The sequence below is a fragment of the Motacilla alba genome, chromosome 1A (genome assembly GCF_015832195.1).
Source record: "Motacilla alba alba isolate MOTALB_02 chromosome 1A, Motacilla_alba_V1.0_pri, whole genome shotgun sequence".
NCBI lineage: Eukaryota > Metazoa > Chordata > Aves > Passeriformes > Motacillidae > Motacilla > Motacilla alba.
Genome location: NC_052031.1, coordinates 57,214,559 through 57,241,068, shown reverse-complemented (window position 1 = coordinate 57,241,068; position 26,510 = coordinate 57,214,559). Strand labels below are relative to the sequence as shown.

The 26,510-nt window shown below is 47.0% G+C and overlaps 1 protein-coding gene across 1 annotated transcript; it reads left to right on the top strand.

The window, feature by feature from the left end:
• The first annotated feature begins 1 nt into the window (after position 1).
• On the top strand, positions 2-17,226 carry SSPN (sarcospan). Its single transcript, XM_038154525.1, has 3 exons — positions 2-457; positions 11,296-11,382; positions 16,224-17,226. The coding sequence occupies exons 1-3, from the start codon at positions 137-139 to the stop codon at positions 16,587-16,589; spliced, it is 774 nt and encodes a 257-aa protein (XP_038010453.1). The 5' UTR covers positions 2-136; the 3' UTR covers positions 16,590-17,226.
• Positions 17,227-26,510: the final 9,284 nt, after the last annotated feature.

Genomic DNA, 26,510 nt, shown 5'->3' with positions numbered 1-26,510 from the left:
TATTTGTTCAGCCTCCTTGATTCAAATACCAGGAACAACTCAGCCGGCACAAAGCGAAGCTTTGGGGGGCAGAAAACTCACACCCCCATCGGCGTGCGCACACACAGACGCACGTGAAAGCCCAAAGCCCGCCGGCATGGGAAAGGAGGAGAAGAAAGCCCGGCACGGCACGTCCCCGAATACCCAGAGCCAGACAGGGAAGGCATCCGGAGGGGAGAAAAGCACCGGCTCGACGCAGGAGTCCGAGATGAAGAAGAAGAAGCAAAAGAAAGCCAAGGGGGATCCCAAAACTGGCCAGGAGGAGGAATCCCACACTTGTTGTGGGTGCCGTTTCCCGCTGCTGTTTGCCTTGCTGCAGCTGGCGTTAGGCACCTCTGTAACAGTGCTGGGCTTCCTTATGGCAGGCATCAGTTCCTCTCTGCTAGTCAGAGACACTCCATATTGGGCTGGGATAATTGTAAGCATAAAGTCTGTTTTTCCATAAAGTGCCTTTGCCAGCATTAATGCAAGCTGCATGACGCTCCACTTTAGACTAACCAACTGCATGCACAACACTATTTGAGTTATGCTAACTATAAATATTCCTGGGATTAAGTGTCTGGCTATACTTTCTCAAGGAAAACTGCTCCTGCAGAATAACACAGCCTTTCGTATTCTTCCCTGCAGTACCCAACAGACCTGAAATAAAATACAGGGTTGCTGTTCACTGGATGTATATATTAGCTTGTGCTTTGCAGTGAACTCCTGCCCGGTGATGCTGAAAAAAAAAGTTAATTTCTTACACTGCCTACCCTCTTTGCCCACCAAACCATAGCCATCAGGTTTTGGAGGTGAGAGCGTAACTGTAACTCTCAACTTTTAGCTGGGCGAGGAGAGCAATGTCTGTCTCTGGAGCTTCCTGGCTGTGCTGTGCTGAAGAACTGCTGGGATTTAACCCTCTTCCCGCTGCTCCTCCTGACTGCACGTGGCCATGGGGAAGGAGATGTGGCAGGGACAGGTGGATGTGGCAGGGACAGGAAGCCCTTCCCGGGGCCTGCTCGTGGCTCAGGCCAAGTCAAGTTTGGAGTGACACACCAGCCTCGCCGCGTGGGCTGGAGGGACTGGGCAGAGGGCAGTGTCCTGCTGGGTGTAAATCAGAGGCATCCCTGCTGGGGAAGCCTGGGTTGTTCCCCAGCAGCAGCCACCCCTGCAGGGGTGGGGACAGGGCGTGTGGTGCCATCTGTGGTGTGACTGCTAGCTGTGGGCTTGGAGATGTGAGGTTTGCCTGTGGAGGGAGAGGGTCAGTGATTATGAGCCTGAGATAGGCCATGGATATAATTAAGCATGCAGGTTGCTTCCCTAGGCAACAGGTTTTAGGAAAATATGTCCTGAAAATATGCCCTGATGTGTTAGCAGTCCTGGGTGTTGTCAGATTGTAAGAATTCCCAGCAAATAAATTTGTGTTTAGGTACTTAGAGAAAAGACTTCTTGAAGCGCTGAACAGCTATGGGAGCGTCTTCTGTAAATGTAATTCGTTGTTAGAAGATTATCTGAGCATCTGAACTGATTGGGGTTTGCTGTGTTAATCCTGCTGGGCATCCCTTCAGAGGGTGGAAGGAGCAGGGCCTGAGCTCCCAGAGGAAGAGCTCCTCTGACTTATCTCTTCATGTTTCTCTTCTGACTGAAGAGGTATCCAAGAGTTTAGTGCTGTTTTGTGGAGCAAGAGCCTGCCCTTGCTTGGAAGAGGAATTTCCTCCTGGGAAGTTTTGACTGTTACAAACCAGAGGGAAATATAGATGATAAAATAGCAATATGTGGCATGTTCACCCCTCCTGTTTATTTTGAGGATTCTGGAGGTCAGATTATGTCATTTCCAGACAGCACTGTTGCTATCACAGGTTTGAAATAGCTTTTTCACTGGAAAAAGGTGGGGAAAGAGTGATCTGGACTGAACTAATGTACAGCCAGGGATATGAGAAAAGCCATGAAGCAGCCCCTGGCCTGTATGAATGTCATCAGTGCCCCAGCAGCATTCATCTGAGACATACACAAATGGCTGGCCTCCCTTGGGGAGGCCTGAAACCCCACCAAAGTCGCTGCTTTCTGAAAACAGAGCTCTAACCCCTGTTGTTTTTAGCAGCAGCTGCCGGCAGTAGTGACATTTAGATGCCCACCCAAGGCCAAGCTCAGTCACTTTCAGAGCTCCCCCCTGAAAATCAGGAATAATTCTCCATGTGTGTTCCTGAGCTAATTCCTGACTCAGAGCAAGGCTCAGCTCTCAGCTGTGGTTGGTGGCCATGTTCTGCACTCGCCAGCCAAGGTAATCCCTGGGGAAACATTTCCTGGGACTGTGGGAGTTTTGGTTCATGTTGCAGGGTGCCTTGGCTGTTGGGAGGAGCAGTGCAAGCTGTGGGCAGCCCCATGGGGAAGGGTGACTGCACCTAGGCTCTGAGTCAGATAGTGACTCTCACCTGGGGACTCTGGTGAGATGTTGAGTCACCAGCACACTCCAGCATGCTTTGATTAATCTGTGGCTCAAATTGGCTTTTGGTGCCCCTCTGTTTACCCTCAGGGTGATGACAGGGACTGTCTGCTGGGGGCACGTGGCCAGGCAGGCTCCTGGGCAACCATGCTGCTCTCCTGTACCCTCAGCCCAAAGCAGAAGGGAAGGAGGGATTTGGCACCAGGTCAGAGGGAAGTGAAAAGGAAATTGGTGCTAGAAAGGAGAGGATGAGGAGGTGGGGCAGGACAGGCCCAGACTCCCACTAGCAGAGGCTGTGTAGAGCACTGGCTGTGGTACCATGGGAGCAGTGCAAAGCACATCTGAGGGGCAAAATGCAGCAGGTGCCACACTGTGCTGCATCTACTTTGCTCTTGTGCTGTGGTGTCTCCATGGAGGGACTTGGTGCCCATTGGGACATCAGGTGGAGATAGCCAGAAGCTGCTGAGCTGGAAATTTCAGATGTGCAGTCACAGGGTGCTGCTGGTGAGCTGTGGTGGGGACTGTGCCAAAGACTGACCTCTGGAGAGCTGGAGAAAACTGGTCCATGAGGGAGAACACTTGGTTAGGAGCTGCATGTGGCTGGATATCCTGTGGACTGGTTTTTGGGCTGCATGGAAGGTGTTACATAGGGGATGGATGACCCTTGTGATGCTCAAGAATAAACCTCATGGCAGAAAGCGACTTCCCAAAACTCATATATTCACACAGAAATGAGCAACAGAACAGAAAAATGTGGTGTAAAATACCAGAGCATATTTGTTTTAGTAGCATCCCACTCAAGTGCTCTTTTTAAAGTACTTGATTAGTATTCTGAATTAAGAACTTAAAAAAATCTATTATCGAGACCTTTTTAGCAACATTAGATATAATGGGTGAAGCTCATTCCTGGTGTTATTCCTTTGGAATTACACCAGGCTGGATTTGACCCCACGGCTGTTAATGCAGGATGACAGAAAAATGAAGAAAAATTGCTAGTGTGTTAAATAGACCCCGATTGATTGAAAGCTGGTTTTTTTCCTTCTTCTTTATTAGTGGCAAAATGGAGACACCATTTCTTGCTGAAAATCAAGTGCTTCAGTGCATTATCATGAATGGAAAGGAACTGTTTTTAGAGGAGCAGCCAGTGGAAAATGCTAGTGAGGAAAACCAGGCAAGGCAGTCTGAATTAAATGGGAATTCAGAATTCCCATTTCAGAATTCAGAATTAAATGGGTTCAAAACTTGACTGTGTAGGTTTGTGAGTCTGGAGCAAGCCAGGGATTGGGTTCACCATCCTGGGGAATAAATGTGGGCAGTGATCCTCTGACAGGGAATGGAGGAGGGCTCCAAGGCTGCAGGGCTCCCTTCCCAGAGCATCAGCCTTTGCCTCCTGAGCCCCTGCAGAAGGAAATGATGTAACTTGCATTGCACCAAGAGCATTTCTCCATGAAAAGCAGCTAAAACCCACTTAAAACCAAAATGCATTTAGTCCAAAAATGCGTGGGGCATGAGTCAGAAACCAAAGGAAAATTTTATGGACAGAAACTACAAAGCCTTCAGGATTTACCACTTCTGCTTCAGCTTCAGGAACCTATTCCCTGTAAAAAGCCTCTCCCCCATTGCTAAGGACAGGCAGATAAATGCAGTAAAAGCAGTGAGCATACCATTTGTTTCACTGGCCTGGAACCAGTTACAGTGAAGGTGCCCGTGAGATCTGTCCTGAGCTCCCCAAACTGCAGGCTGGACTCCCTGGCAGTCTCTTCCTTCTTGCTGCTTTGCAGGAGCTTGGACAAACTTTTCACAAACCCACTCATGAGTGCAGGGCTTTAGTTTTTCCTGTGTCTTGCCACTGGCTTGGTGCATAGCTTTGGGCAAGTTACTTAACCTTGCTAAAGACTTTGTTATTTCCCCTGCAAAGTGGGGTTAATAGTGGTCATCCTTCACCCCTTCCTTTGAGATCCTGGGATGAAAACTGTTGCAGAGACAGTAGATATTAATGGTATCTTTTTCATTCTTTTTCATTAGCTTGTGGCCTTTTGACACCCAGAAGAAGTAATGATGTATTTCTCCTTGAAAAACCTACTTCAGATTATTTCCACTGTGATCAAAAGTGAAGAGTATCAGAGTTTTCATGGGCAAGCTCCCTTTTCAGCCCTGTTTTGCAGACTCAGGGAGCTAAGAAAGTTACAGAAGGGCTCATCAGAAATTATTATCCAGGGTGTTTATTATTTCTGTCAGGAAGTTATTTTAAATGTATATGTATAGATGTTCATAAAATTAGGACTTTAAAAAACATTTTAAAAAATCCATTTCACGAGCAGCTCAAGGCAGCAACTGTGGCTCCAGCTGTCACTGATTTCATTGCAAAAACCATCCCAAAAGATCTGCCGTGGGCTGAGCCCCCAGCTCAGAAGCTCTGACACTTCTCCCTGCTCCAGCCCTTCTCCATCTCCCCAGGTGTTCCTCAGGCCACAGGGTCCCTGAGCTTTACTCAAGGGGCAGCCATGGCTTGTGGCTTTTTGGCATCAGTGATCAAGCATTGGCTTCTCTGCCCTGGAGAGGTGAGGCTGATGTGGGGCTGGGTGGTGCAAAAGGCAGGCTGACTTCTAACTGAAAAAGCACCTTCATTTACCTGGAATCAGAAGTGTTTATGTCTCTATAAATTTTGCTTGTTTTTTTGGGGAAGGTGCCTCTTAAAACCTGGCGCCATCAAAAAGTCATGCAGGCACCCATATTTTTTTGGTACAGGCTAGCTTCAGTTAGCCATGGGCAAACATCAAAAGGTTTAAGGGAGGACTGCCTTGAAGAAGAGGCCAGTGCTTCTTTAGAGCCGTGTTTAGCATGAGAGCAGGACTCTTCAGAACCCTCTGCCCTTAAATCTCATCTTCCAAGAGTACCCATGCATTGATTAACTGAAATTCACACTTTCATTTTGCTCGGGAGTGGAAAACTTTGATGAGGAGAAATGTTCAAACACTCTGAAGGAATGGTTTGAGAAGTAATTGCACACCTGAGGTGTGTCTGATACCTGGCCTGGGGCTGGTCTAGTCCTGGACCCATCTGTGGCTTAGCCCATAGTTTGACTGCAGAATTCCTGGCTGGAATTTGCGCAAAAAGCCTAGGTAAAATTTGGAGAGGGATATCAAACAGGTTTCCTCAGCTGAGGTAGCCTCATGACTATGGAGATGGTGGCTTTCACAGTCACAGACATACCTCAAACTACGAGTGGTGTTCACAAGTACTCTCAGCCGTGCTGCACTTCTCAGGCTGAAAATCACTCCTGGCTCTGTGAACGCTTAGTTTTATTTTATTTTTTTGATCCCTCAGGTGTTTGTTCAGCCAGAACTGTATTTCTGGTTTAAGAGCAGCAGTGGACTGCTGCTGCACCTCCTGGCTGTGTAAATGATTGTAGCCTTTGGGGGAATGAAATCTTACCTTAGCACAAGTGATGAGCAACTGACCTAAACAGCAAAGATTGTTATGGAAAAAATAGTGTTTCATTTGATTGTGGGTGCTCTTGCAGGGTTTTGATGACTTTACAGGGTTTAAGAGAAAGTTGTGCATCTGCCAGGCAGTGTTATTTCATGGCTTGAAGGGACCTGTAGTAAAGACATCATTATTTTATTCTGTAGGTGGGGCAGGGATGGGCAGTTATTGTGGGGTTTATGGCTGTTAAAAGAATGATTTCCTAGACTATGATGATGATGGCCTTTGCCTGCAACCATAATATACATGTTTGTCACTATTATTATTATTATTATTATTATTATTATTATTATTATTATTATTATTATTATTATTATTATTATTGTTGTTGTTGTTGTTGTTGTTGTTGTTGTTGTTGCCATTATTTCTGGAAATAACTTATATGCAACCAAATTGTCCTTAAATTTACCAAGAAGTCTGTAAGGGGTAAAAAAATATTAGTGCACAGTGCCTCTGTGCTGCAGACTGGCTTCTTTCACATGTGACAGTGAGACCCAGGCTGACCTGAGGCTGATGAAAGCTGGCAGTGAAAGCTGCCTGCAGCACCCACTTTCATCACAGCTTCCTCAAACCTCATAAAACCAATGAACTTCTGTGCTGCTGTCTGCAGCAGCCTGTAGAGATGTCTGGCACCAGAGGTGATCCAGGTTATAATGGCAAAGCCAACAGGGGCAGATTCTTTCCTGCATCAAAATCTGTGTGCAGTGGGATTGTTAGATTTGGTGGATAAAGCAGCTTCTCCAAAGGTGTAGATGGGAGCTAAGCCTTGCCTTATCTGATAAGGTGGTAGAACCATCAGCCAAGAATCACCTGTGAGGGAGAGCCACAAACTCCAGAGACAGCTGCAAGAGATCATTCTTTACCTGTGTCCCTAAAAACAGAAAGATCCCCAGCATCTCCAAGTGAGCAACTACAAAATAACTTGTCCATAATGGAGTGTACCTGGGAGTGGTTTTGGCCTGCAGTGTGTTTGCTTTCTGCCCCTAAAAATTGTGGCAGGAGGTTCTCGCTGACGAAGACCCCATACAAAGAGCTATACTGTGTCTTTGTGAGCATTTGCAGCATTTGCCTTGTGATGTGGCACAGGCCCAAGATGCTCCTTACAGCCAGGTTTTTGTCTCCTGCCTTCATTTCTTGGTGGATGTTCCCAACCCTCCTGCTTTACCAGCCAAGGTTTTCAAGATGCTCTGGGTAGGAGGTAGCTTGCTGGAGAAAACCACCTATTCTACATTTGGGCTAAAATTGTAGCAATAACAAAAGGAAAACCAGTTTCACAAGCATACGAGGGAGAGATGGAGACAGATTAGAGCAATCTGTGGTTTTGAAATCTGTCGGAATAAAGCAAACCACATGAATATGTCAGTGTGCAAAGATAATGACTGCAAACCACAGCAGAAATTTGTGCCCTATGTGTTCTTATTTCCCCTAATTACACCCAACCTTCCTCATCCCTACCACGTGGTGTCCTTGTGCTCCTCATACACCTTGTGCTGAATCCTTGCAGGAGCAGATGGAATAACACGACAACAGGTTCCTGTCCTCTTTGGGGTGGGAGCAAGCTGGAAATTTTCTCCTTCTATTTTGATTGTGGCTTAAAAAAACCCCAATTCTTAAGTCCTTTTTTGGCCTTGAGGTGTTCCTGTCCAATGGGAGGAATGTTTACTGCTTCCCCCCAAAAAGAAATATTTTAAAAATTTTGTACAGCCTAAATATTTAAGTTCTTCAGCTGTTCTCCTGGGTTGTGAACTGGGGAGATTTCACAGGGTGTGCCTTAAGCAAAATGAAATCTCTACCTTTCCTAAATACTTCTGTATCACATTTGGGTCTTTTTCTAGGCAGTGCTTTCCAAAATTAAATTCTTCCCTTGGATAACCTTTCACGTCACTACCTATTCAGCAAGGGGTGTGTTTGTCCATATGGAAATTTTGAAGTAAGATCTTGAAATAAACTTGAGTTGAAATATGCACAGAAATGCAAATTCCTGGATTTCTGGGTAACAGTTGTCCAGAGCTGATCTAATTAAGTGCCATCCTGCAGGTCTCAGAGAATCTGTTTCATTTGCGTAACAAATGCACATCGATTGGTAGCAAGCACGTGCTGAAGTGGGTTCAATTGCATTTTATGTTGTGTGCTCAGTCAATAAGGCATGGGAAATGTGTGCTTCACGCTGGGATGTGGCAGTGGCTGTTGTAGCACCAGGATGTGGGATTACCTAATGCTGCCTAGCAATCAGCATCAACAGCACCTGTAACATGCCTGCAGCTGTTATAGTTACTTAGAGGCTCCTAAAAAATACTTACCAGTGGATTTTATAGTTATTCTGTTACACTTCACAGGTGTAATTCAAAGCTGATCTATTAATAATGTATAAAATAGCAGCGTAGAGCTGTTTCCTATATAATGTTCCACACTTTGGTTTCTTCCAAGGAGTGAATTTACCTTTAAAGAGCTGAAATGTTAAACATATGTGGGTCATAATTCTCAGCCACGTTATTTTTTTACTGCCACTTAGAAAAACACACATCTCTGGTTTAACAAAAAAAAAAAAATATATATATTACTGTATTCTTATAAAAGAAATGCTTAAGCTTTCTGAAATATCCTGGCCAAGATTTGCCGGAATCCTGACCCAGTGTAATCCTTTATAAATACCTCTCTACAAATGTGCCTCTTCAAGTGTCCCTGAGTATATTATTTAAATCTCAGAGGACCTTTAGAAAGCATGTGCAGGAGTGGAGCTGCTTTTAAGTGATAGCCCTTTGTATGGGAAGCTTTCTGAAGAGGGAGGTCTGATCCTGCCACGTGTGAAGCCAGCAGGAGTTTTGCAAAAGCTGTCCAAGGCACTTGATGGCAGAGAGAAAATTCCAGCATTGGTCTCTGCCCTCGGAAATGAATGCAGCCCTGTCAGCCCTCTGTGGTTAAATGGAAGGGGAAGGAGGGAGTGGGAACAGTCCCATGATGTCTCATGGCAGTCACCTGGAGGCAAATCTGGCTCTCGGTCCATGCAAGTGTAAATGCCCACTAGTGTTGCTGAAGCAAAGCAAATTTGATTTATTGCTCATAACAAGATCCTTCAGCACCAGATCCTGAAAATATTTAGGTCCAGCTTTGATGTGAGGAGCCCCTATGATTTGTCATGAATTTTGGAGATATGATGTTAAGACAGTGTGTTTAAGGTGGGGTTTTTTGGTTTTGTTTTGGTTTGTTTTTGTTTTTGTTGTTTTGTGTGTGGGGGGGTTGTTTGTTTTGGTTTTTGGTTTTTTTGGTTTTTTGGGTTTTTTTTTTAGTTCTTGCTGCAGGTTCTCTCCTTCAGCCATTACTAGCACTGGGGGAGTTTATCATTTGGGTATTATCCACAATAGGATTTCTTATGATTTAAGTTTTATGGGCATGTTAATTGAATTAAAAGATTAATATATGGTGCAAGGGACCAAGGACATAGGCAATTAATCCTGTGAAATAAAACATGGTTCAGTCACCTAGAAGCACTGCAGGGCAAAAAAAACCCAGCACTAAAGGACCTTTGACAAGAAAGGTTGTTTTTTCCCCAGACAACCCTGTCAGCTACGGCTGTCAACAATAAAAAGAAAGAAACAAATAAATTGGAGGCTGTGTGTAAGTCACAGGACCAGAATATAAATACACATGACATGGAAAGGAGTAAATAATACTGACGCATTCTTTAGAAATGTTCTTGGGCAATACTTCCTATTTATGTCCCACTGAAATGACATGAAATAAAACTTCATGGGGAAAAGTGTCACTAATTGCTCACGTTCTTGAGGGACGTGGCTTTGTGTGTGTTGGGAGGTACTTCTCCTTTGCAGGGCTGCTGCCTTGGGCTGTGCACCAGCAATGCAGATGCAAAGAGTTTGATACTTTCTGCAACAGATTATAAAAGGAACGTATTTATGCATTACTGTCCAAAAGGACAACTGGGCATTTTTCACTGCAGGTCAAGCTCCCTGTGGAGCTGAAAATCTGGATGTGAGCAGCACTTCCAGAGCATGCAGGAGGGGATGGGGCTGTGATGGAGCCCCACACTCCTGCAGGCATCTCCATGGCATGGCCCCACCTTGGCAAAGGCAGCTCACATGTGGCTCTGACCAAAGAGGGCAAATCCCCCTGCTCTGGGAAAGCAGAGAGCCTCAAACTAATGAAAACTCTTCCAAACTTCAGAAGTAAAATGGAGAGGGTGAAAACAACATAGCATCTTGCTGCTGTCACAGAGAATTTAACAGCTGTCATTTATAACCAAGATGCTCCTAGCAGGGAGGCGAAGACTTGCTCCTGGCCCTGCGTGTAGGGAGGACCTCTGAAAGGACAGTGCCTGATCTCATCCGAAGTCCCCACTAAGGCTCATCACACCTAAACTGGCTTTTAAAGGTGTGATGATTTTAAAGGGACATTTAAAAACACATGCATGCCATCAACTCACCTGTTTTCTCCAAGGCAACTCAAACATGCACAGACTCCTCCAAACCCAGCTCCAGCTGCCAACAGTCTCTCTCAAGCCCAGATCCAGCCCCACAGGGAGCCTTCACCTGTTGCCTGGGTACCCAACTCCTCCATCCAGGGGATGAACTGCCAAAAAGCAGCAGTCTGCTGTTCCTAAGTCCTCCTGAGAGGTTTTCTCACTGATCCTCCAAAAAGTGGGAGAGGAGGGCACTTGGCTGGAGTGCTTAGCACAGTGTGGGGACACACTGCATTTTCTAAACACAAAAAAGCAAATCACATTCATTGGGCTAGTTGCTCAGAGGAGGAACTTCCTTTCTTACCTGGAAAATGGCAGCCTGTGAGTACCTGATCCTGCAGATAAATCCAGAAATAATAACAAATACGGCTAAATGAGTAAACAAGCATGCAAATACTTTTCCATTACTTTTAACCTTCAGCAATTACTGCCACAGGGCTAAAACAGTTTCAAATTGCAGGGGACATGGATATCTTCTTTAGTAAGGTGTCCACTCCAAAAGAGGGTGAAAGCCTCTGCAATAAACTCTGCTGCTTCTTACGCAGTGGCAGCCATGGTTTAATGATTTAAAACTTGAATGGGTGACATAAATACCCTGTCAGCATGCAGAGCTACACAGGATGGTGCCCTTTGGGCTTGCAAGACAAACTTCAGAAACCTTCTGCTATTTTTTGATGGTTGTGTGGACAAAAACTCAACACATCCTGGGGGCTGTTGCTGTGCTGTGTCTTTGATGACTTTGCTTCCACACTGCTTCTTGAATTATGGTCCTGCAAACACAGAAAGGTGTCTTGGCTTCGGGGGAAAAAAAAAATTGTGTTTTGCAGGGTTTTTTTTTTTAACCTTGACACATTTTACATCTCTTCCCTTGCAGGTCTGTGTGGTGGCCTTAGTGGGATTTGTTATGCTTTGTATCTCGTACCAACCTGATGAGAAGACGTGTGCACAGTTCACAGTGAAGGTACCTGAACATTTTTTAAGCTTTTTTTTTTTCTTCTCATGTCATTAAATATAATAAAAGAAGTTGATACAGGGGATATTTTTAAGACCACATGAAAAGAAGAGAAAATGCACCTGAAATGCAGGAATGGTTTTCTGTTACTTTCCAGGCAGCCAAGGAAGAAACTGTATCCTATACAAGGGAGACTAAAATAACATTTCAAATCAGAATAAAATACCATTTTATTCACCATGTTTTAGGAATATAGACAAAGCTGGAATAATTTGTGAAGTGTTCAGAGAGTTTGAGTAGATTAACTGGAGATAGTGAGCAGGGTAAGAAGTAAGGCGGCATAAAATGAGTCCACCTAAACCAAGGTTTAATATTTAATGGGTAAGTACTGGGAAAGCACAGGGACATGCATTCTCCCACAAAGCAAATTCCCATCTGAGCATTGCAGGAACTACACCATACCCCACCTTTGTCTCCAAAACTGCTTTGCTGACACTGGTGAGCAACTAGAAGAGCAAGGCTGAGAACGCTTGTTTATAACACTATTTTTCCTGGGCTATTTTTCCTTATTATTGTAATTTTCAGGGCTCTTAATATTTTGCAGACACATAATAACCAAGAAAAATACCGACACAAGCAGCGCAAAATAACAGTGATTATTAACTGGAAAAAGGCAGAAGGAAACAAAATGCAAGGAGCAGCTTTTCAAACCCTGGCATCCATCCTCCCTTAGAAATTAGACCCCAGTGTGTCTTTTGTGTCTTTCTTGAGCTTCTCCTGCACTTAAAGGAAAAAAAGGGAGAAGAACAATTGTGCCTGCCCTGTGGCTGCCTCTACATTGTCCCTTGTCACCTTTCCACCCCCAAGGAAGGTTACTGGGCTGGGCAGGGGCTGCCACGCCAGGCTTTTTACTGTCTGCCCCACAGCAGTAAATTGAATGTGGCATCCAGGCAGGAAGGGAGTCATCCCTCGTGTTGGGAAGGGCATGTCGGGCTGGGCAGCTCAGAAGTCTCTCCCACCCACCCTGATGGCAAGGAATGTGAGCCATCGTTCCCCGTAGGAAAACAGACATTTTGGAATTGCTCCTGAAGTGATGTAAAATGGGCCATTCCTCATCACCTGGCAGAAATAGAGCTTAAATCTCCCTGGTTGAGTCAATAGCCCATGGACTGTTGGTTACCCAAGGCACCCTCCTCCCCAGAATCCCCCTTCCCAGCCTGTTCACCTCTCCTGTCCCATGTCCCTGCTGGGAGCTGTTATCCCACAGTTTGGGATAACAGGACAAAAAAAAAAAAAAAAAAAAAAAAAAAAAAAGAGGGCTTCTGTCTGAAGGGCTCAGGCTCATACCTATTTTAACAAAGTAGGAGCTAAAACTCTTCTCCAGGACTTCAATCACACAGGACTCATCTACATCTCCAGTATGACTTCCCAAATCTTTGAATTTCACTTAAAGGCTGTCTCTGAACTAAAAACGAGCATTAGCTATGACAAGGCTGAGGATGCAAGACTGCAGTCATGAGACAGATTGTTCAGAGGGTTGTTCTTTTCTCTTTGAGGGCCTGAAACTTCATCAAGCCCTGCAGCTGGGTTCAGCCCAATCCGCTCTGACCATCCTTACCAGTTGTGGCCCCGGTCCTGCCCTCACACTGATAGCTGGTTCCCATCAGCCAAGCATCATCCTGCAGGAAAATCTGGGCTGAACTTCCCTGGAGTGCATTAAGCACCCCAAGTTCCCTTGCACAGCCCAAGGATCACTGTGAGAGGAGGACCACACACATACACACACACACACACACACACACACACACACACACACACACACACAGAGGCCTGGGGAATTTGGGTCAACCCCCAAGGTGACCTTCTGACCACTGCGAGTGACTCCCTCGGGGTGGAAAACAGGAGGAGACCTGTGCAGTCCTCTCTGCCTTCCTCCCTCTCAGCAGCTGCTTCTTTCATTTCACACTTGCATGAGCCCTGGATCCTGTTAAAGAAGGAGGTGTGAGAACTGCTTTCGGCAGAAGTCCCTTCCCGAGACTGCTGTGGGTACCCACAGCATGCCATGTGTCCCTGAGAAAGGGAGGCCACCCAAAGAGAGGGTGGCTGTGCCCTTCAGGGGGACAGCAACAGCCAATGAGAGCCACACAGGAAAATCTTGAGCCATCCTATGGACTTCCTGGGTTCTGTGCTGACATTTGACAGATCACTTCCTGTAGCCTGGGGTAGTGACATCCTCTGCTCCCGCACACCCAGCCCATGCCGTGACACACCACGGTTCCTGTTCCCTGCAGGGGCTCATGCCTGAGCCACCACTGCCCTCAAAAAGGGCCTCCTGATCCACCTCTGCAAACCCCTCTGCTTTCACCTCTGATAATTATGAGCAGCCATTTCCATGAGGAACTTAATCCATCTTCCTGTTATTTATTTCAGTTTAGTCATGGAGGACAACTATTGCCAGTAAATATTGCTAAAATGTCTCTTCCTCATATGAGGAACACAAAGGAGGATGAGCTGCCATGCTCTGAGGTCATTGTATACTGTCTCTCTCCACTTCCCTTTTCTCCTTCTATTTAAGCAGCAATTGCAGTGCCTGTCTCTCTGAAGCTGCTAAAAACCAGTTTTGCAGTGGTAAGTCCTGGTTCCTGGGCAGAGCCCACCACACAGTTGTATTTGTGATGCTGAAGTTGCCTCCAGGTCTGGCATGTGATTAATCTGCTGATGGAATCTCAGCGCTCACTGTCTTGTGCTTCCTCAGAGGCAGTGTTTGCATTTGGCTCACCTTTGATATTTGGGAACGTGTTCATTTTCAGCAGCTCACAGAGAGATTCCTCTGCAAACATCTTGTGAGAATAATAAGTTTTTTGGAAATTGGCCTGTGTCCCCCATGCATGCCCCTTTGCCTCCAAGGATTATCATAAGAGCTGCCTTTGTATTCAGATTCTGAGATTTCCTTCCCTTTAGGAACACAACAGACAAATTCTTCCATACTGTACCTGGAGCATAGATTAGGCTGTTGTGTCCTGACTTTGGATTGAAGTTGTTAGCTAGATAAAATGCCTGCCAAGGGAGAATCAGACACATGGTGCAGTCTTGGCTTAGTATCCCATTTCTTAGGGAGGCCTGCTTCTGTCTTCTGCTGGGCTGTATCCAGGGACTTCCACCAGGAGTTCTATATCACAGAACAACCAACATTTGTCCATTTTCTGTTTTCCCCATTGAACATATTTGCACCATCTTTGAAAACAATGCCATTGACTTATGAATTACCACATCTTGGTTTGGAGGGAGTCCATCATCAGCAGCACTCCATCTTCTATATGCTTCATAGGAGGAGATGGCCCCATTTTCCAGCTTCACCTTTCCCATGGACCCTTCCCTTGAAAGCTGTGGGGGCAAAGTAATTGCATTTAATAAGAGCCACCCTCATTTTGAAGCTGCCCTTGGTTTAAGGTCACAGGGGAAGAAATTAAATTTAATAGCAGCCAAGTCTTGGAAACTAAGATCTTTCAGTAAGAATTTGGTGATATGAGGGGGAAATGTACATAGTGCTTCAGGACCTGCAATAATCCCAAATAATTTTTTTCAAGCTGGCAACCAAACAGAAAATTGATTCACAGTGTAGTTCTAAGATAAATACACCAGGAGTGTGAATTTTATCAAGACATACATAGTAGGAGTTTCAAGGTCAAAAAAAAAGCTTTTATATTGATATTTTGCTTGCTGTATTGAGGTTAAGAGAGAGAAAGAGAGAGAGAAGCTGCTGTTCAAAATAACAGATTCCCAACCATGCCATGTGTCTGACAGATAAGATGCCAAGGAAAATAAATATTTTTACAGTGCTGAACAGAACCAAAAAATGCAATTTTGGCTAAACACAGAACATGATTTTAATATACATTCACACGTATTTTGTATGTAGTGCAGCAACTGCCAATTCCAGCTATCAAAAGCAAAGGGAAGCCCATATGTGCTGGTATCCAAAGCTCTCAGGTGAATCCCAGAGTGTCAAAGGCTCTGACTTGCTGCCAGTTTCCATGTGTTTGTGGGGGTGGACTCTGCAGAGCTACCTTTGATAAAAGCCACACTATTTTTAAGCTGCCACTGTTGTGAGGAGCAGTGGAGGTGATGAGCAGACCCTTGTCCTTCTCACACTGTATCACTGGGAAAAGAAAGGTGCTTGCTGCCCTTTCATGCCTGTGAAAGATTTCCCCATGTTTATGGGACAGGTTTTGGAAGCAGACTGAGCACAGCACGCCCTTTTTTTTGTGGAGATCTGCATTCCCATTCCACAGTGAGACCTGGGAAGCAAAAGGCTGGCTGCATCCACAGGGCCTAAAGTGGGAGATCAGCCATCCCACTACCTGATTTGCAAGTATAAATCAGATTTGTTTGGACATGCAAACCGAGAATAACGCATGAGCAAAGTCCCAAAAACACCTAGAGCTCAGCACAGCCTGGGAGGTAAGATGGCAGCCTAAGGCTCAGTCTGCTCAGCTTCCAGGCACTAATTTGTCTCACCTGATGACCATGGCTCCTGTCAATGCAGGTACGACTGGAGAGGAATATGCTCCCTCCCTCTCTAGAAAGCTTCTTGATGTACAGACACACCCGTTCCTTGGTGCTCTCCCCAGGACTGCAAGGCAATGCTCATATAAAAGATCAAGGCAAGTTCTTGAGATGACCTGCTGAACTTCTCATCACAAGGAGCCTTGCAGTTGTTGAAGCACCCAGACAATATATTCAGGGTATGCGTTCCCTGCAAAGTACATGTGCTACATTCCTTGTGAATTCCTCCATCTCTGTGAAGCTGGAAAAAGGGGGTTTATTTCTTTTTTTCCCCTTTCTTTCAGCTGCTATATTTTCTCCTGAGTGCCCTGGCTCTGGTTGCCTGTGTTTTGGCAGTGGCTTTTGCTGCACACCACTACTTGCAGCTGACCAAGTTCACCTGTGACACCATTCAGGATTCCTGCCATTGCAAACTGGACACTGCAGACCCCCTCGGCCGCACCTTCGTGTACCAGGGCGCGGACAACTGTGGCAGCCTGACCAGCATGCTCAGCCTGTACCTCCTTCTGCAGATGGCTCTCAACCTGGTGGCAGCCCTGGTGTGCCTGCTGATGTGCTTTGTGGTGTGGAAGCACCGGTACCAGGTCTTCTACGTGGGCGTTCGCTTCCAGCCTCTCACGGCCACTGAAGGCCATGGGCAGCAAGTGTAGGGTCTGGGCTGGGCTGGCAGGGGCTTGTGACCAGGGATGGGAACTGCCACTGCAGGTACTGCAGAGGGATGGATGCTTGGAAGGTGTTTGATGAGGAAAAACGCTCACATGGCTTTAATGAATTTATTTTTCAATCCTTTTGGGAGCATTTAGTATGGCTGCTCTTGAGAAAAGGCCTCTTGTGAGATTAGCTAGAGGTCACACAGTCCTAAAGATGCAGCTGTACAAATGCTCCCCACAGAGGATCTTTAACAGCCACGGATAAAATCTTTGGAAACTCATCTGCAGGGCTACAGCCATTACAAAATAGGGTCCATTTCCCTCTTGCCTTCAGAGAAGCTATGCCAATTTCTATCAGATAAGCATCTGATCCAAACTGCTTAGTTATATCAGTGGGAACATGCTTTGGGAATATATCATATCTTGGTGCTCTGAGTGTAATCCACGCTAACCTGATGGGAATTTCACATTCCAGGCAGGTGATGAGGGAGGTCAAGACCTCTTCCAATGCAGGTTGAGACCAACACCAAAGTGAATATATTGATAGCTGCCATATAAAATATACATATAACTTTTCAGAGTGAATAATGATACAGGCTACCTAACCCAATTACTAATAAATAACCAATATGAGTGAGTTCACTGAAGGTTCTTTGGTGGGCCCTGCCTGAGACCCCAGGCAGATTTCTGATGTTTGGGAGAAAAGATCAGTTTAAGGAACCTTGAATTGCACTCCTAAAGTAGAGGGACCCTGAATCAGTAGTCATGTTGAAAACTATGTCCATATTGCTCTAATTGGAGGCTGACAAACCCGGATTTTAGCCAGTTCCACCAATTATACTTCAAGCACAAAAGGCCAAATGCATTTTTGGTGTAACTCCTCTGAAGACAATCAGCCTTACACACCAGCAGTGGAGTTGGGCCAACAGCCCTGAAAAATATATCCCTGCAACAATGAATGTTTTTAAAGTGGGGTGGAGGGAGGGAAGCAAGAAGAGACTGCCAGTCTCCCAAAGACATCTCTGATAATGATGAGGGCAACAGAATAATGATTTCTTAATGAGGATGGAAAAACAAAGCGTATTTAAGCAGTGCTTTTTCACCCTGAAAGTGTAGTTCTAGAAGTGCTTTACATCTCATTAGCCTTATACCAAGACAACTGCATTGGTTTGTCCCTTGAACTGCCATTTCCACTTGCACAGCATGGACAGCTAAATTTAGGAGCAATTCCTAATTGGCAGCATTTGGCACTGCCTTCTGATCCATATCTATGCAAGGGCAAGCCAGCTGGTGCTCACACCCTGCAATGACGAGGGATTTCCCGATCCCAGCCAGAACAAGGATGTCTCTGAGGTGGGGTGGAGCAATCACATGCCAGAAAAATTGTGCCATAATCACTAGCTAGGAGGAAGCAAATGAAATTTATGTAAGGCTTCAAAGAAAAAACAGCCAACTTTCTGCAGCAAAAATAGTCATCAAAAAGTCAAAAACCCAGACTGGCACAAACCTAGTTGTCTAAGGAGCTCTAATCTTCCCAAAAAAACCTGTCTTCCATATGGTGACCACACATCATTCAGGGGCTAGATCATCAAGCCTCCAGAGTCAGAAGACCACAGCATAGTGAAGTCTCTCCTGTGGCCTGCCTAGAACACTGCTGGGTGTAGGGGCTGTAGTTCTAGTCATGGAAAGTGCCTCTGGAGCAGACATATCATCAGCAAGGTGCTCTCTGCCAAGCCACAAAACAAGAAGCTGCAGGACATGAGGGATTTTGAGATCTGCTTCCAAATGACCTTTTTCATTGCACCTAAAAGTAACAACCCCTCGTGAGCCTGGCTGCAGGGCACATTTGCAAGGGTGCCCATGTCACCACCCGTCCAAAGACCTCAGTCTGTCTCCCAGACACTGCTGACGCAAGCTGAGACAGGAGAGGACTGGGATGGTGGGCTGGTGGTATCAGACTCCTCCTTGGGGCCATCCATGCAGATCTGGCAGGAACCAGCCCATCTCCCATGGCTCTGGTGGAATGTGCTGCCAGCAGTGCTCACAGACCTGTGGCAGGGCCATCCTGCCTGGAGATGGGTACACAGGGGTGCCTCTCACCTTGTGGTGTGCTCAGGTTTGTCCCCCATCCCACACATGCCTCTGTCCGCACTCTCTGTGGGAGCTCAGGGCAGAGGATATACCTTCCTCCTACCTGCACGGCCCTCTGCCCCTCCCTCCAGCCAAAAATGTGGGATCCTCTCTCCACACAGAAGATAACAAGGAGCAGGAAAGGGATCAAAGGGAGTCTGAATGACAGCTGAGTTTTGGGGCCTCCCCCCACCCTCACCACTGCACGATGGCTAGCACAACAAGAGGAAGGCTGTGCTGGCAGAGCAGGGCATGCTTCCCCCGCCACCATCCCAAACGTCCCTTTGCTCAGGGGATAGCTTGGTGTGCAGCACTCCACCCTGGCCCAGCAGCATTTCCACCAGAGCTGACCTTTGTCTCCTTAATCCTCTGACCTCTGCCTCACCCACACGTTCTCACTCGTGGTCTCCCATCACCTGGCAGGTGCTGTGGGATGGGGCTGGGCTGGTGGTGCCTGGCCTCTGCCTGCTCACCCCTGGGCTGAGATTTGCTGGGGCTGCTCTAAGGCACGGCAGACACAGCGGGGATGATCACAGAGCTGCTGTAAATGCCTTCGGCTTGTGGGCAGGGAAGAGAAAGGAGGTCTGAATAACAGAGCCTGCTCCACTTAACAAGCTGTGCACCTCCATATCAGCTCACTCTCCCCTTTCAGCCACGAACTCGGTTTGCTAATCATTACAATCCAGCTTAACCCTTTGCTCTGGAAGAAAGCAATATTCATCAGGTATTCTGTTGGTGGTTTATATGCTTAATGAATAAATATGGGGCATTTCAATCTATCAAAGATGAACGTCTTTATTTCCTTTTCATGTATCTCAAGAACATAAAATCAAAACAGGAGAGGTGGAGAAACAGACACAGAAGGTTTAGGAACTGGTTTCCCTCTGGGTATGGTTTTAGAATGTGTATTTTGCTTGGATTGAGAATTTTGGAAGGTACTAATTAAAGGATTTTCACCTACCACAGCATATCCAGACACCTCCCAGCCTTTTCCCAGTGTCAGAGTTCATGTGGACTGTGCCAGGAGAAAGACTGGGACTAAAAGGCTTGGAAAGGACAGACGTGTTGAAGAAGAAAACAATTTTTTATAAGCCTGGGAAATTTATCTTATAGGTGTATTCCACAGAAAGGGGTAGGATTAAACCTCTATGGACACACAGAATTTGCGAAGAGCTCTATGTAATTTACTCTCGCAAACCCAGGTGTGATTCTCATTTGCACCCTGGCCACTTTACACTGTTTTCCCAGTGTAAAGGGGTTGTAAAGATGGCATCAATCATCTTTACACCTACTTCATGGCCATTTTACACAGCTTAAAGGGCCCTTTGTGTAAATGAGAACTCAAGCCCTAGAGAATTTAATAGAGAGGAGATCCTTTCTATAGACTGTGCTAGACCCTCTAATAGGGTCTATTACTAGGCTATAACTCTCCGCTGGATTTTATAGCTTGGCTTAGAGATCATCAGTCTCTCGATTAAATTCAGTTCTGCAGAACTTTTCCAAAGGCCATAACCCTCTAGTGTCATGCCTGCTCCTCCATCCCGAACACACACAGAGTGATGGTGTTGCATGGATAGCTGCTCGGGATTTTAAAAGGAGAAGCAGCAGCAGCCACCACATTCCTCTGGCTCTGAGGCATTTTGATGTCGTGCTCTGCAAATGCCGAAGCAACAACAACGGCAGCGAAAAGGGAACCGAGACGCGGCGCCTCCCGGGGAGCGAAAATGTCACATTCTCAGCCCGCCAGGGCTTGTGCCCCTATCCCTCCCCTGCTGCCACTGCAGGGCCAGGGGCTGGTGGGTGAAGGGGAAGCACCGGCAGGCCCTGGCCCCACGCTGGGGCTGCCACCAGCCTTCATGTGACGGCCATCTGCGCCTCGCTGGCCCAGCCGCCTCTGCGTGGGCACCGCTTGGAGCTTTGCCTAAAAAACAACTCTGCGCAAGAACGCCGGGAGCTGCAATCAACTCGCAGGGCTATTTTTTTTCTAATTTTTTTTTCCCCTTTTTTCATGCTCCCAGCCAGTGCAATATTTGCTCTGGGGCCCTTTCGAAAGAGAAAGCACACTGCTAGCGTGTGAGAGAAGCCACAGCTCAGGTCCTCTATATTTAGAAAGCCAGAATGTCATACTTCGCCTTGAAATTTTCATAGTCCCCTGCACCCCACCCACCCACACACGTACACATGCTTGTGTCTGGAAAATGTTTTTCGGTCTTAGCAAAGGGTGTTGGCTTAGGGGGATTCAAGGGAGGTGCAGAGGAACAACAGCAGCTCAGGCCCGGGCGCGAAGCTCGAGGCCTCCTTAAGGCAGCGGGCACGGCAGGCACTGGGGACCCACCGCTCCCGTGGCTGCAGGGCAGGATCTCTGCTCCTCCTCGGTCTGTAACACAAATCCCAAGGCAGGCCGAGCTGTTCTGAGGCTTAGGGAAGCCCTGTCCTGTGTCACGTCAGGCAGTGCTGGACCCTCAGCCAGCAATGTCATGGCCAGGTCATTTTTGAGTGGCCATGCACAGACTGCGGCACCTGTAGCAAAAACTCCAAGAAGGTGAATTTTGGGGGTAATCTCTGCAGTTCCTCCTCCCCAGGGGTTTTTACTTTCTGCTAAATGGCTGTCTCTAGTAATCACTACTCAGTAGCATTTATCATCTGCTACATTGCCTCTGTAGCCAAATGGCATAAACAGTGATTGCGTCTACAAAGACTGGGGTACATTTTTCTTCTGGTTTTGGTACCTGGTCTCCATGCCTTTGTCCAAGCAAATGGTTACAAGCCTCATCTAAACTTCTAACTTGTTGTGGGGGAGCTGGCGATTTCTTCTTCCTTTCTTTTTAAGGAAGATATGGGCAATACCTATTTAATTTGTTACCTGAATACTCCACAAAGCCATCTTTACATTGGAGTAAAGGATGCAGCAGGCCCCAAGGCTGGCTTACAGTGACTGGCTGCAGAGAGAGCGTGGAGCTGAGGCCACCCAAAGTCACCAGTGACCCTCCTCTTCACCTGGGTGCACCCAGGTATCCCTGCCTGGCACAGACATCTGAGAGTCAGCCCCCGAATATGAGCAGCAGCCTGGTCTGAGAGGAGAGAATAACCTGCAGAGGGTGATTTGAGTACCTGTCTCTCCTTCAGTCAGATGGATTATGACTGATGAGTGCTGGGCTGACCTCAAGTTACAGGAGATACAGAGCGTGACACTGATTAAGGCACCCCTCAGTTTTCCAAGCCATGATTGTCCTGGAAATGAGATATTTGAGTTAGACAGGGTTTTAACCCTGTTTCACTTTCATAGCTGAGTAAGGAGAAGAACTATTTTTAATTAGCCCAAAGCTAACTGAAGAGGGATTTCTCCTCACCTCAATGTGGGATTTCTCTTTCACCGAAACTATGATGAGAGGAATCCTTTTCTTGATCTGTCCTCCGTGAGGCTGCCTGGGAGCATCACTGCTAGAGCCACAGCTGCGTGCTTGTAGAGGTGTGTGGAAACCACCCTCATATCTTTTTTGGGACATTTTCTTCCAGTTCTGCGGCTACCAGAGCTGACATGGGGAGGGCAGGGGAAGCTGGTGTCCCAGATCCATAATGTGCCTGAGTCAACCAAGCCCTGCAGCAATCCCCATTTATACCAACACTACTGGTCACCAGGGATTTGGTGGGATAGTTTAGGGAACAATCAGACTGAAAAAGGAAGAAAATAGACATTTACACTTTCCCTTCCACCTTGTGAATCCAGGCAAGAGAGCAGCATGCACATGAAGGGACCCAAGAGGAAATACAAAATCCTCCCACCCTGTTTTGCTGCCCAAACCTGCCAACGCGCTGAGAAGCAGTGAAAACGTGCAGAAAATAAACTCCTAGAATTCAGGCACTTAGGGTTTTCAAGATCCAAAGTGATGTTAGATTGGGAATGTGAAAATTAGTGTATTTTTATGGCTTGTCCAATTCTTCCAGACTGCCTCAGGTGAGGACCCAGGCAGCCAGGCTTCTTTGCTGTCACCAAAGGAAGAAAATTTTGTAACCTGACTGGGTGAGGGGAGGGATGGGAAAAGGCAGTTTATAGGATGTACTCATATATCTATATATATATATTCTTGAAAGGATACTTTTTACATAGATGCAGCTTTTTTTTTTTTCCTTGTGTACAAAAGGAAATTGTAGGATCTCAGCTGGCAAAATTCTGTGCTTCTGAATTAACAGGAGTTGCATCTCCACTTTATTTCTAATAGAATTTTTCTCAGTCACCCCACCCAGGTTTCAGTGCTTCTCTTGCTTCTCCATTTTCCAGTGAGGCAGAACTTTCCTGGCACATCCTCTCCTGACCCCACAAAGGGCACTGGGTCTGTGAGCTCCATGTGAATCACCCCTGCTTAGCCAAGGCAGGGGAGGCACGATTTGAAACTGGCTCCTGAGACTTCTCCTGAGTGCTCCAGCCACTGATTATGCTGTTGCTTACAGCAAATTATAAAAAAATGACAGAGATCCAGTGCTTGATAATCCCACAGGGTAATTGCCTGCTAATAGACAACAAGGGCATTTCATTAGCCTAAGTGGCAAGCGTGGCTACTGGGTGGTGGGAACAGCAGGCCCTGGTCTTAACGCCACCAAATTACACCTGAAAGGGAAAATTTGGGACCTTCAGACAACAACCAGGGACCCGTCTGTGCTCAGGTGTTGCACTGAGTAAGAGAGGCTTTCAGGGCATGTAAGATCACCGGGTATGAAGGCTCATCCTCATCCTCATCCATGAGGGAAGCTGACCCCATTTGAAAGGTTCACTCCAGCTGGGGCTCAGTGCCAGGCTTGCTCTGCTCCTCATCCCCAGATAGCTTTAGGGTAGCAAATCCTCAGCCCTAGAGGGAAGAAGCAGGTAGAGTAGAAGAGGAATAAAGATTTGTTTGATTTGTCTTTGTCTGAGCATGGCACATCTTACTGTAAGGCTTTCCCCACTAACAGGAACATATTGATTGGGGCTGGTATGGAGTCTGATGGGGTTTTCTTTCAGTGTCTGTTTGAGGATCTGATTCAAGTCACTGAAATGGATGAAAAACTAACTCATAGTTCCTATGCCACTGAAATGGATGAGAAACTAATTCATATTTCCCACACCTAATACATTAGCCCTGTTGCAGCACAGTAGAGGCAACCAGTTATTTAAGAAAGTGGGTGGATTAAGGGACAACCTTGAAGACTAAAAATAGTTAGGGAAATAAGAATCAATGCCATACGAAAGCAAACACGCAGTCAGTTTTTATCACAGAGCTTTTCACGTGATGGTCTGTGCACTGATCTCACCCGGAGAGTGTTTGTTTTGGACAATCTTAAAGGGTCCGGCCCCATGGATTGGCAGCAACATGTATGGAGTGATCTGAGAGCACAAGCCTGATCCAAAGTCCATGGAAGTCAAGGCAGTGACTTCTCCAAGCATTCCCTGTAGGAATCACTCTGGGTTTGGAAAGATATGTTGCAGTTGAAGACATTGGTCTGGGCTTAGAGAAAATGTACTGACACTGTCACTGTCACTGTCAAATCCAGCCAGAGAAAAGTGAAAAACAGAGGGGTTGTAGCTAATAAGTGCAACACAGAATAAAAATAAAGTGGCTGAAGGAAAACTTGAGCAGTCAAGGGAAAATGCAGCAAGTTCAAACAAACTGCCTTGGTCCAGACACATTGCACAAAACATGCAGAGATTTGAAGGGGAAGAGAAGAAGGATGGCAGGAACTCAGCATCCCGCTTTTTCACAAGCCTCAAAAACATCGCAGGCAATGCATGAAGAAAAAAACACATGGCTTTAGTCCTGTCTGGGAACATGTGGCACAAACTGAGGCAGAGGAGATTAAACTTGGCTTTACCCTATTTCCCCCCTCTTTTTTCACTCCCCTGCTCTTTGCTAGTATTAACTGGGCTGCTTGGTCCTCAGCAAACAACCGAGTAGCCAAAATATGGGTAGGATTCACGCCATAACCAAACCAGCCAATGAATGAAATAAGGCACTTGTTTCCCAGAGCAGAGGGAGGGGAAGCAGGGGGATTTAAGCATTTCTGTGTGGTGTTGGAAACCCACCTTGAGTAGAAGCAGTCCCTCAGCTCACACAAACCACCGGCGCTCCTCTGACGTCAATTGGCAGCCGCTGGTTTGCACCATCCCAGGGCTGGCTGCAGCAGTACAAGCAAACAGCTCACCCGGCCAGCAGGACACACGGCGAGAGGCAAACTGGAGTCCTGCAGCCCTTCCCTCCGCCTTGCTGCTCTCCAGCATCACCCACTGCTCTGTTTTCAGAGGCGAAAGGGCACAGACCAGCTATGGCAGCCGTGTCTTGAGCTAGTGGCACGTTGGCTGGCAGTGGGTGGGTGGCACAGTGTTGCAGGGGGATGCCAAAAACCTGGGCGTGCAGTGGGTCTCTGCTGCTGAGGCCCTCAGGACTCAGGGCCACCCCTGAGCTGTGGCAGTGCCCAGGCAGGCTGCCAGGGAGAGAGCAATGCTCATGCAGCTACATGAGAGGCAGGACCTGAGTCCACAGGGAGGCTACTGGCTCCATGAAAGGGATGGCTGATGTCCTCCAGCCTCCATCTGGAGATCCTGTGAGAGGGGGTTTGGGGGAGCTTGTGAAAGAAGGATGAGAAAATTACTGACCATGGCACATACCACAGGCACTCATCCGCTGTCCCTTTTCACTCTTTCCACCAAACAGACTCCAGGCCTGAAGGGAGTGGGAGCAGGAGGAACCTGTCTCCTCTCAGGGTGCTTCCTGCAGCACACGGCAGGAGGAAAAGGAGGCAGCAGCTGTTCAGCTCCTTTCCTGCCCTCCCACACCGGGTTCCATCCCACAGCCACCCATTCCAGATCATCCCAACCCTGAATGCATCCCACAGGGAACGCAGGGTGAGTGGCAATGCAAGTACTGTGTCCCATCACTGCTCATGGAGCTTGGCAGCCCTCAGTTTTGGGGGATGCTGCTGAGCCAGCAGCGGCAGGATGAGGCAGCCTGGGGAGCCTCTGGGGACCATGCATGGCTGCGATCCCGGGCTGTATTTTTCTGCAATGGCAGAACAACCCACTCCCTTTCTTTCCACCTGAAAGGCCTCCAAAGGCCTTGACTTCCAGAATAGGAGGTAGCTACAGCCCCTGCAAGCAAGCTCAGATGAAGCTGCCCTGAAATGAACGCACAATGAAGGCAGCCAGAATTGCTGATTTCCTCTGAAAATAAAAGCATCAGAGACCTTTAACTCCCTTATCTCCTTCCCTACCTGTGCTGAAGGCTGATCAGGAGCTTGGCTTGTGTGGTGCAGCACAGAACCCCCACTGAGGTGTCTGCTCCATCATTCCCATGGTCAGCCCTTGTTCCTGGAAAAAGCAATGTTGTGTGGAGCCGCAGGCTGGAGCTCAAAGGCACAGTGGAGAAAGGAGGCTGGACATGAGCTCTTCCCAAGCCAGAACCAGTTTGCCCCCAGCACCTTTGCTGCTTCCAGAGACAAGAAGTGAGCTGAGAGAGTGTGTTGTTATGTCTCTTCACAACATACCTCCTTCTTGGAGACCCCTTTGTGGAGTTCCTGGACCTACATTTTAAATGCTTCAATGCAGTTGAAGTGAGGCCTAAGCCCCCCCTGGGACTTTAGTTTGAACCTGTTCATTTCATGGGACAGTGGGAGAATGTGGGTCCCTTTTCCAAACCTGCTTTTACAAGTTTTCAAGTTTTGGTTGAAATGCTCACCAAGAAGGCAGAGGGGCCAGCTGATCCCCTGCAGTGATGTAAGGAGACCCAGTTTTGAGGCATGACAAATTCAATGACCAGCTGAGGG

Coding starts and splice junctions, on each gene's coding strand:
- SSPN (XM_038154525.1), top strand. CDS start 137: ATGGGAAAGGAGGAGAAGAAAGCCCGGCACGGCACGTCCCCGAATACC. Junction 458..11,295: donor CATATTGGGCTGGGATAATT/GTAAGCATAAAG, acceptor CTTCCCTTGCAG/GTCTGTGTGGTGGCCTTAGT. Junction 11,383..16,223: donor GTGCACAGTTCACAGTGAAG/GTACCTGAACAT, acceptor CCTTTCTTTCAG/CTGCTATATTTTCTCCTGAG.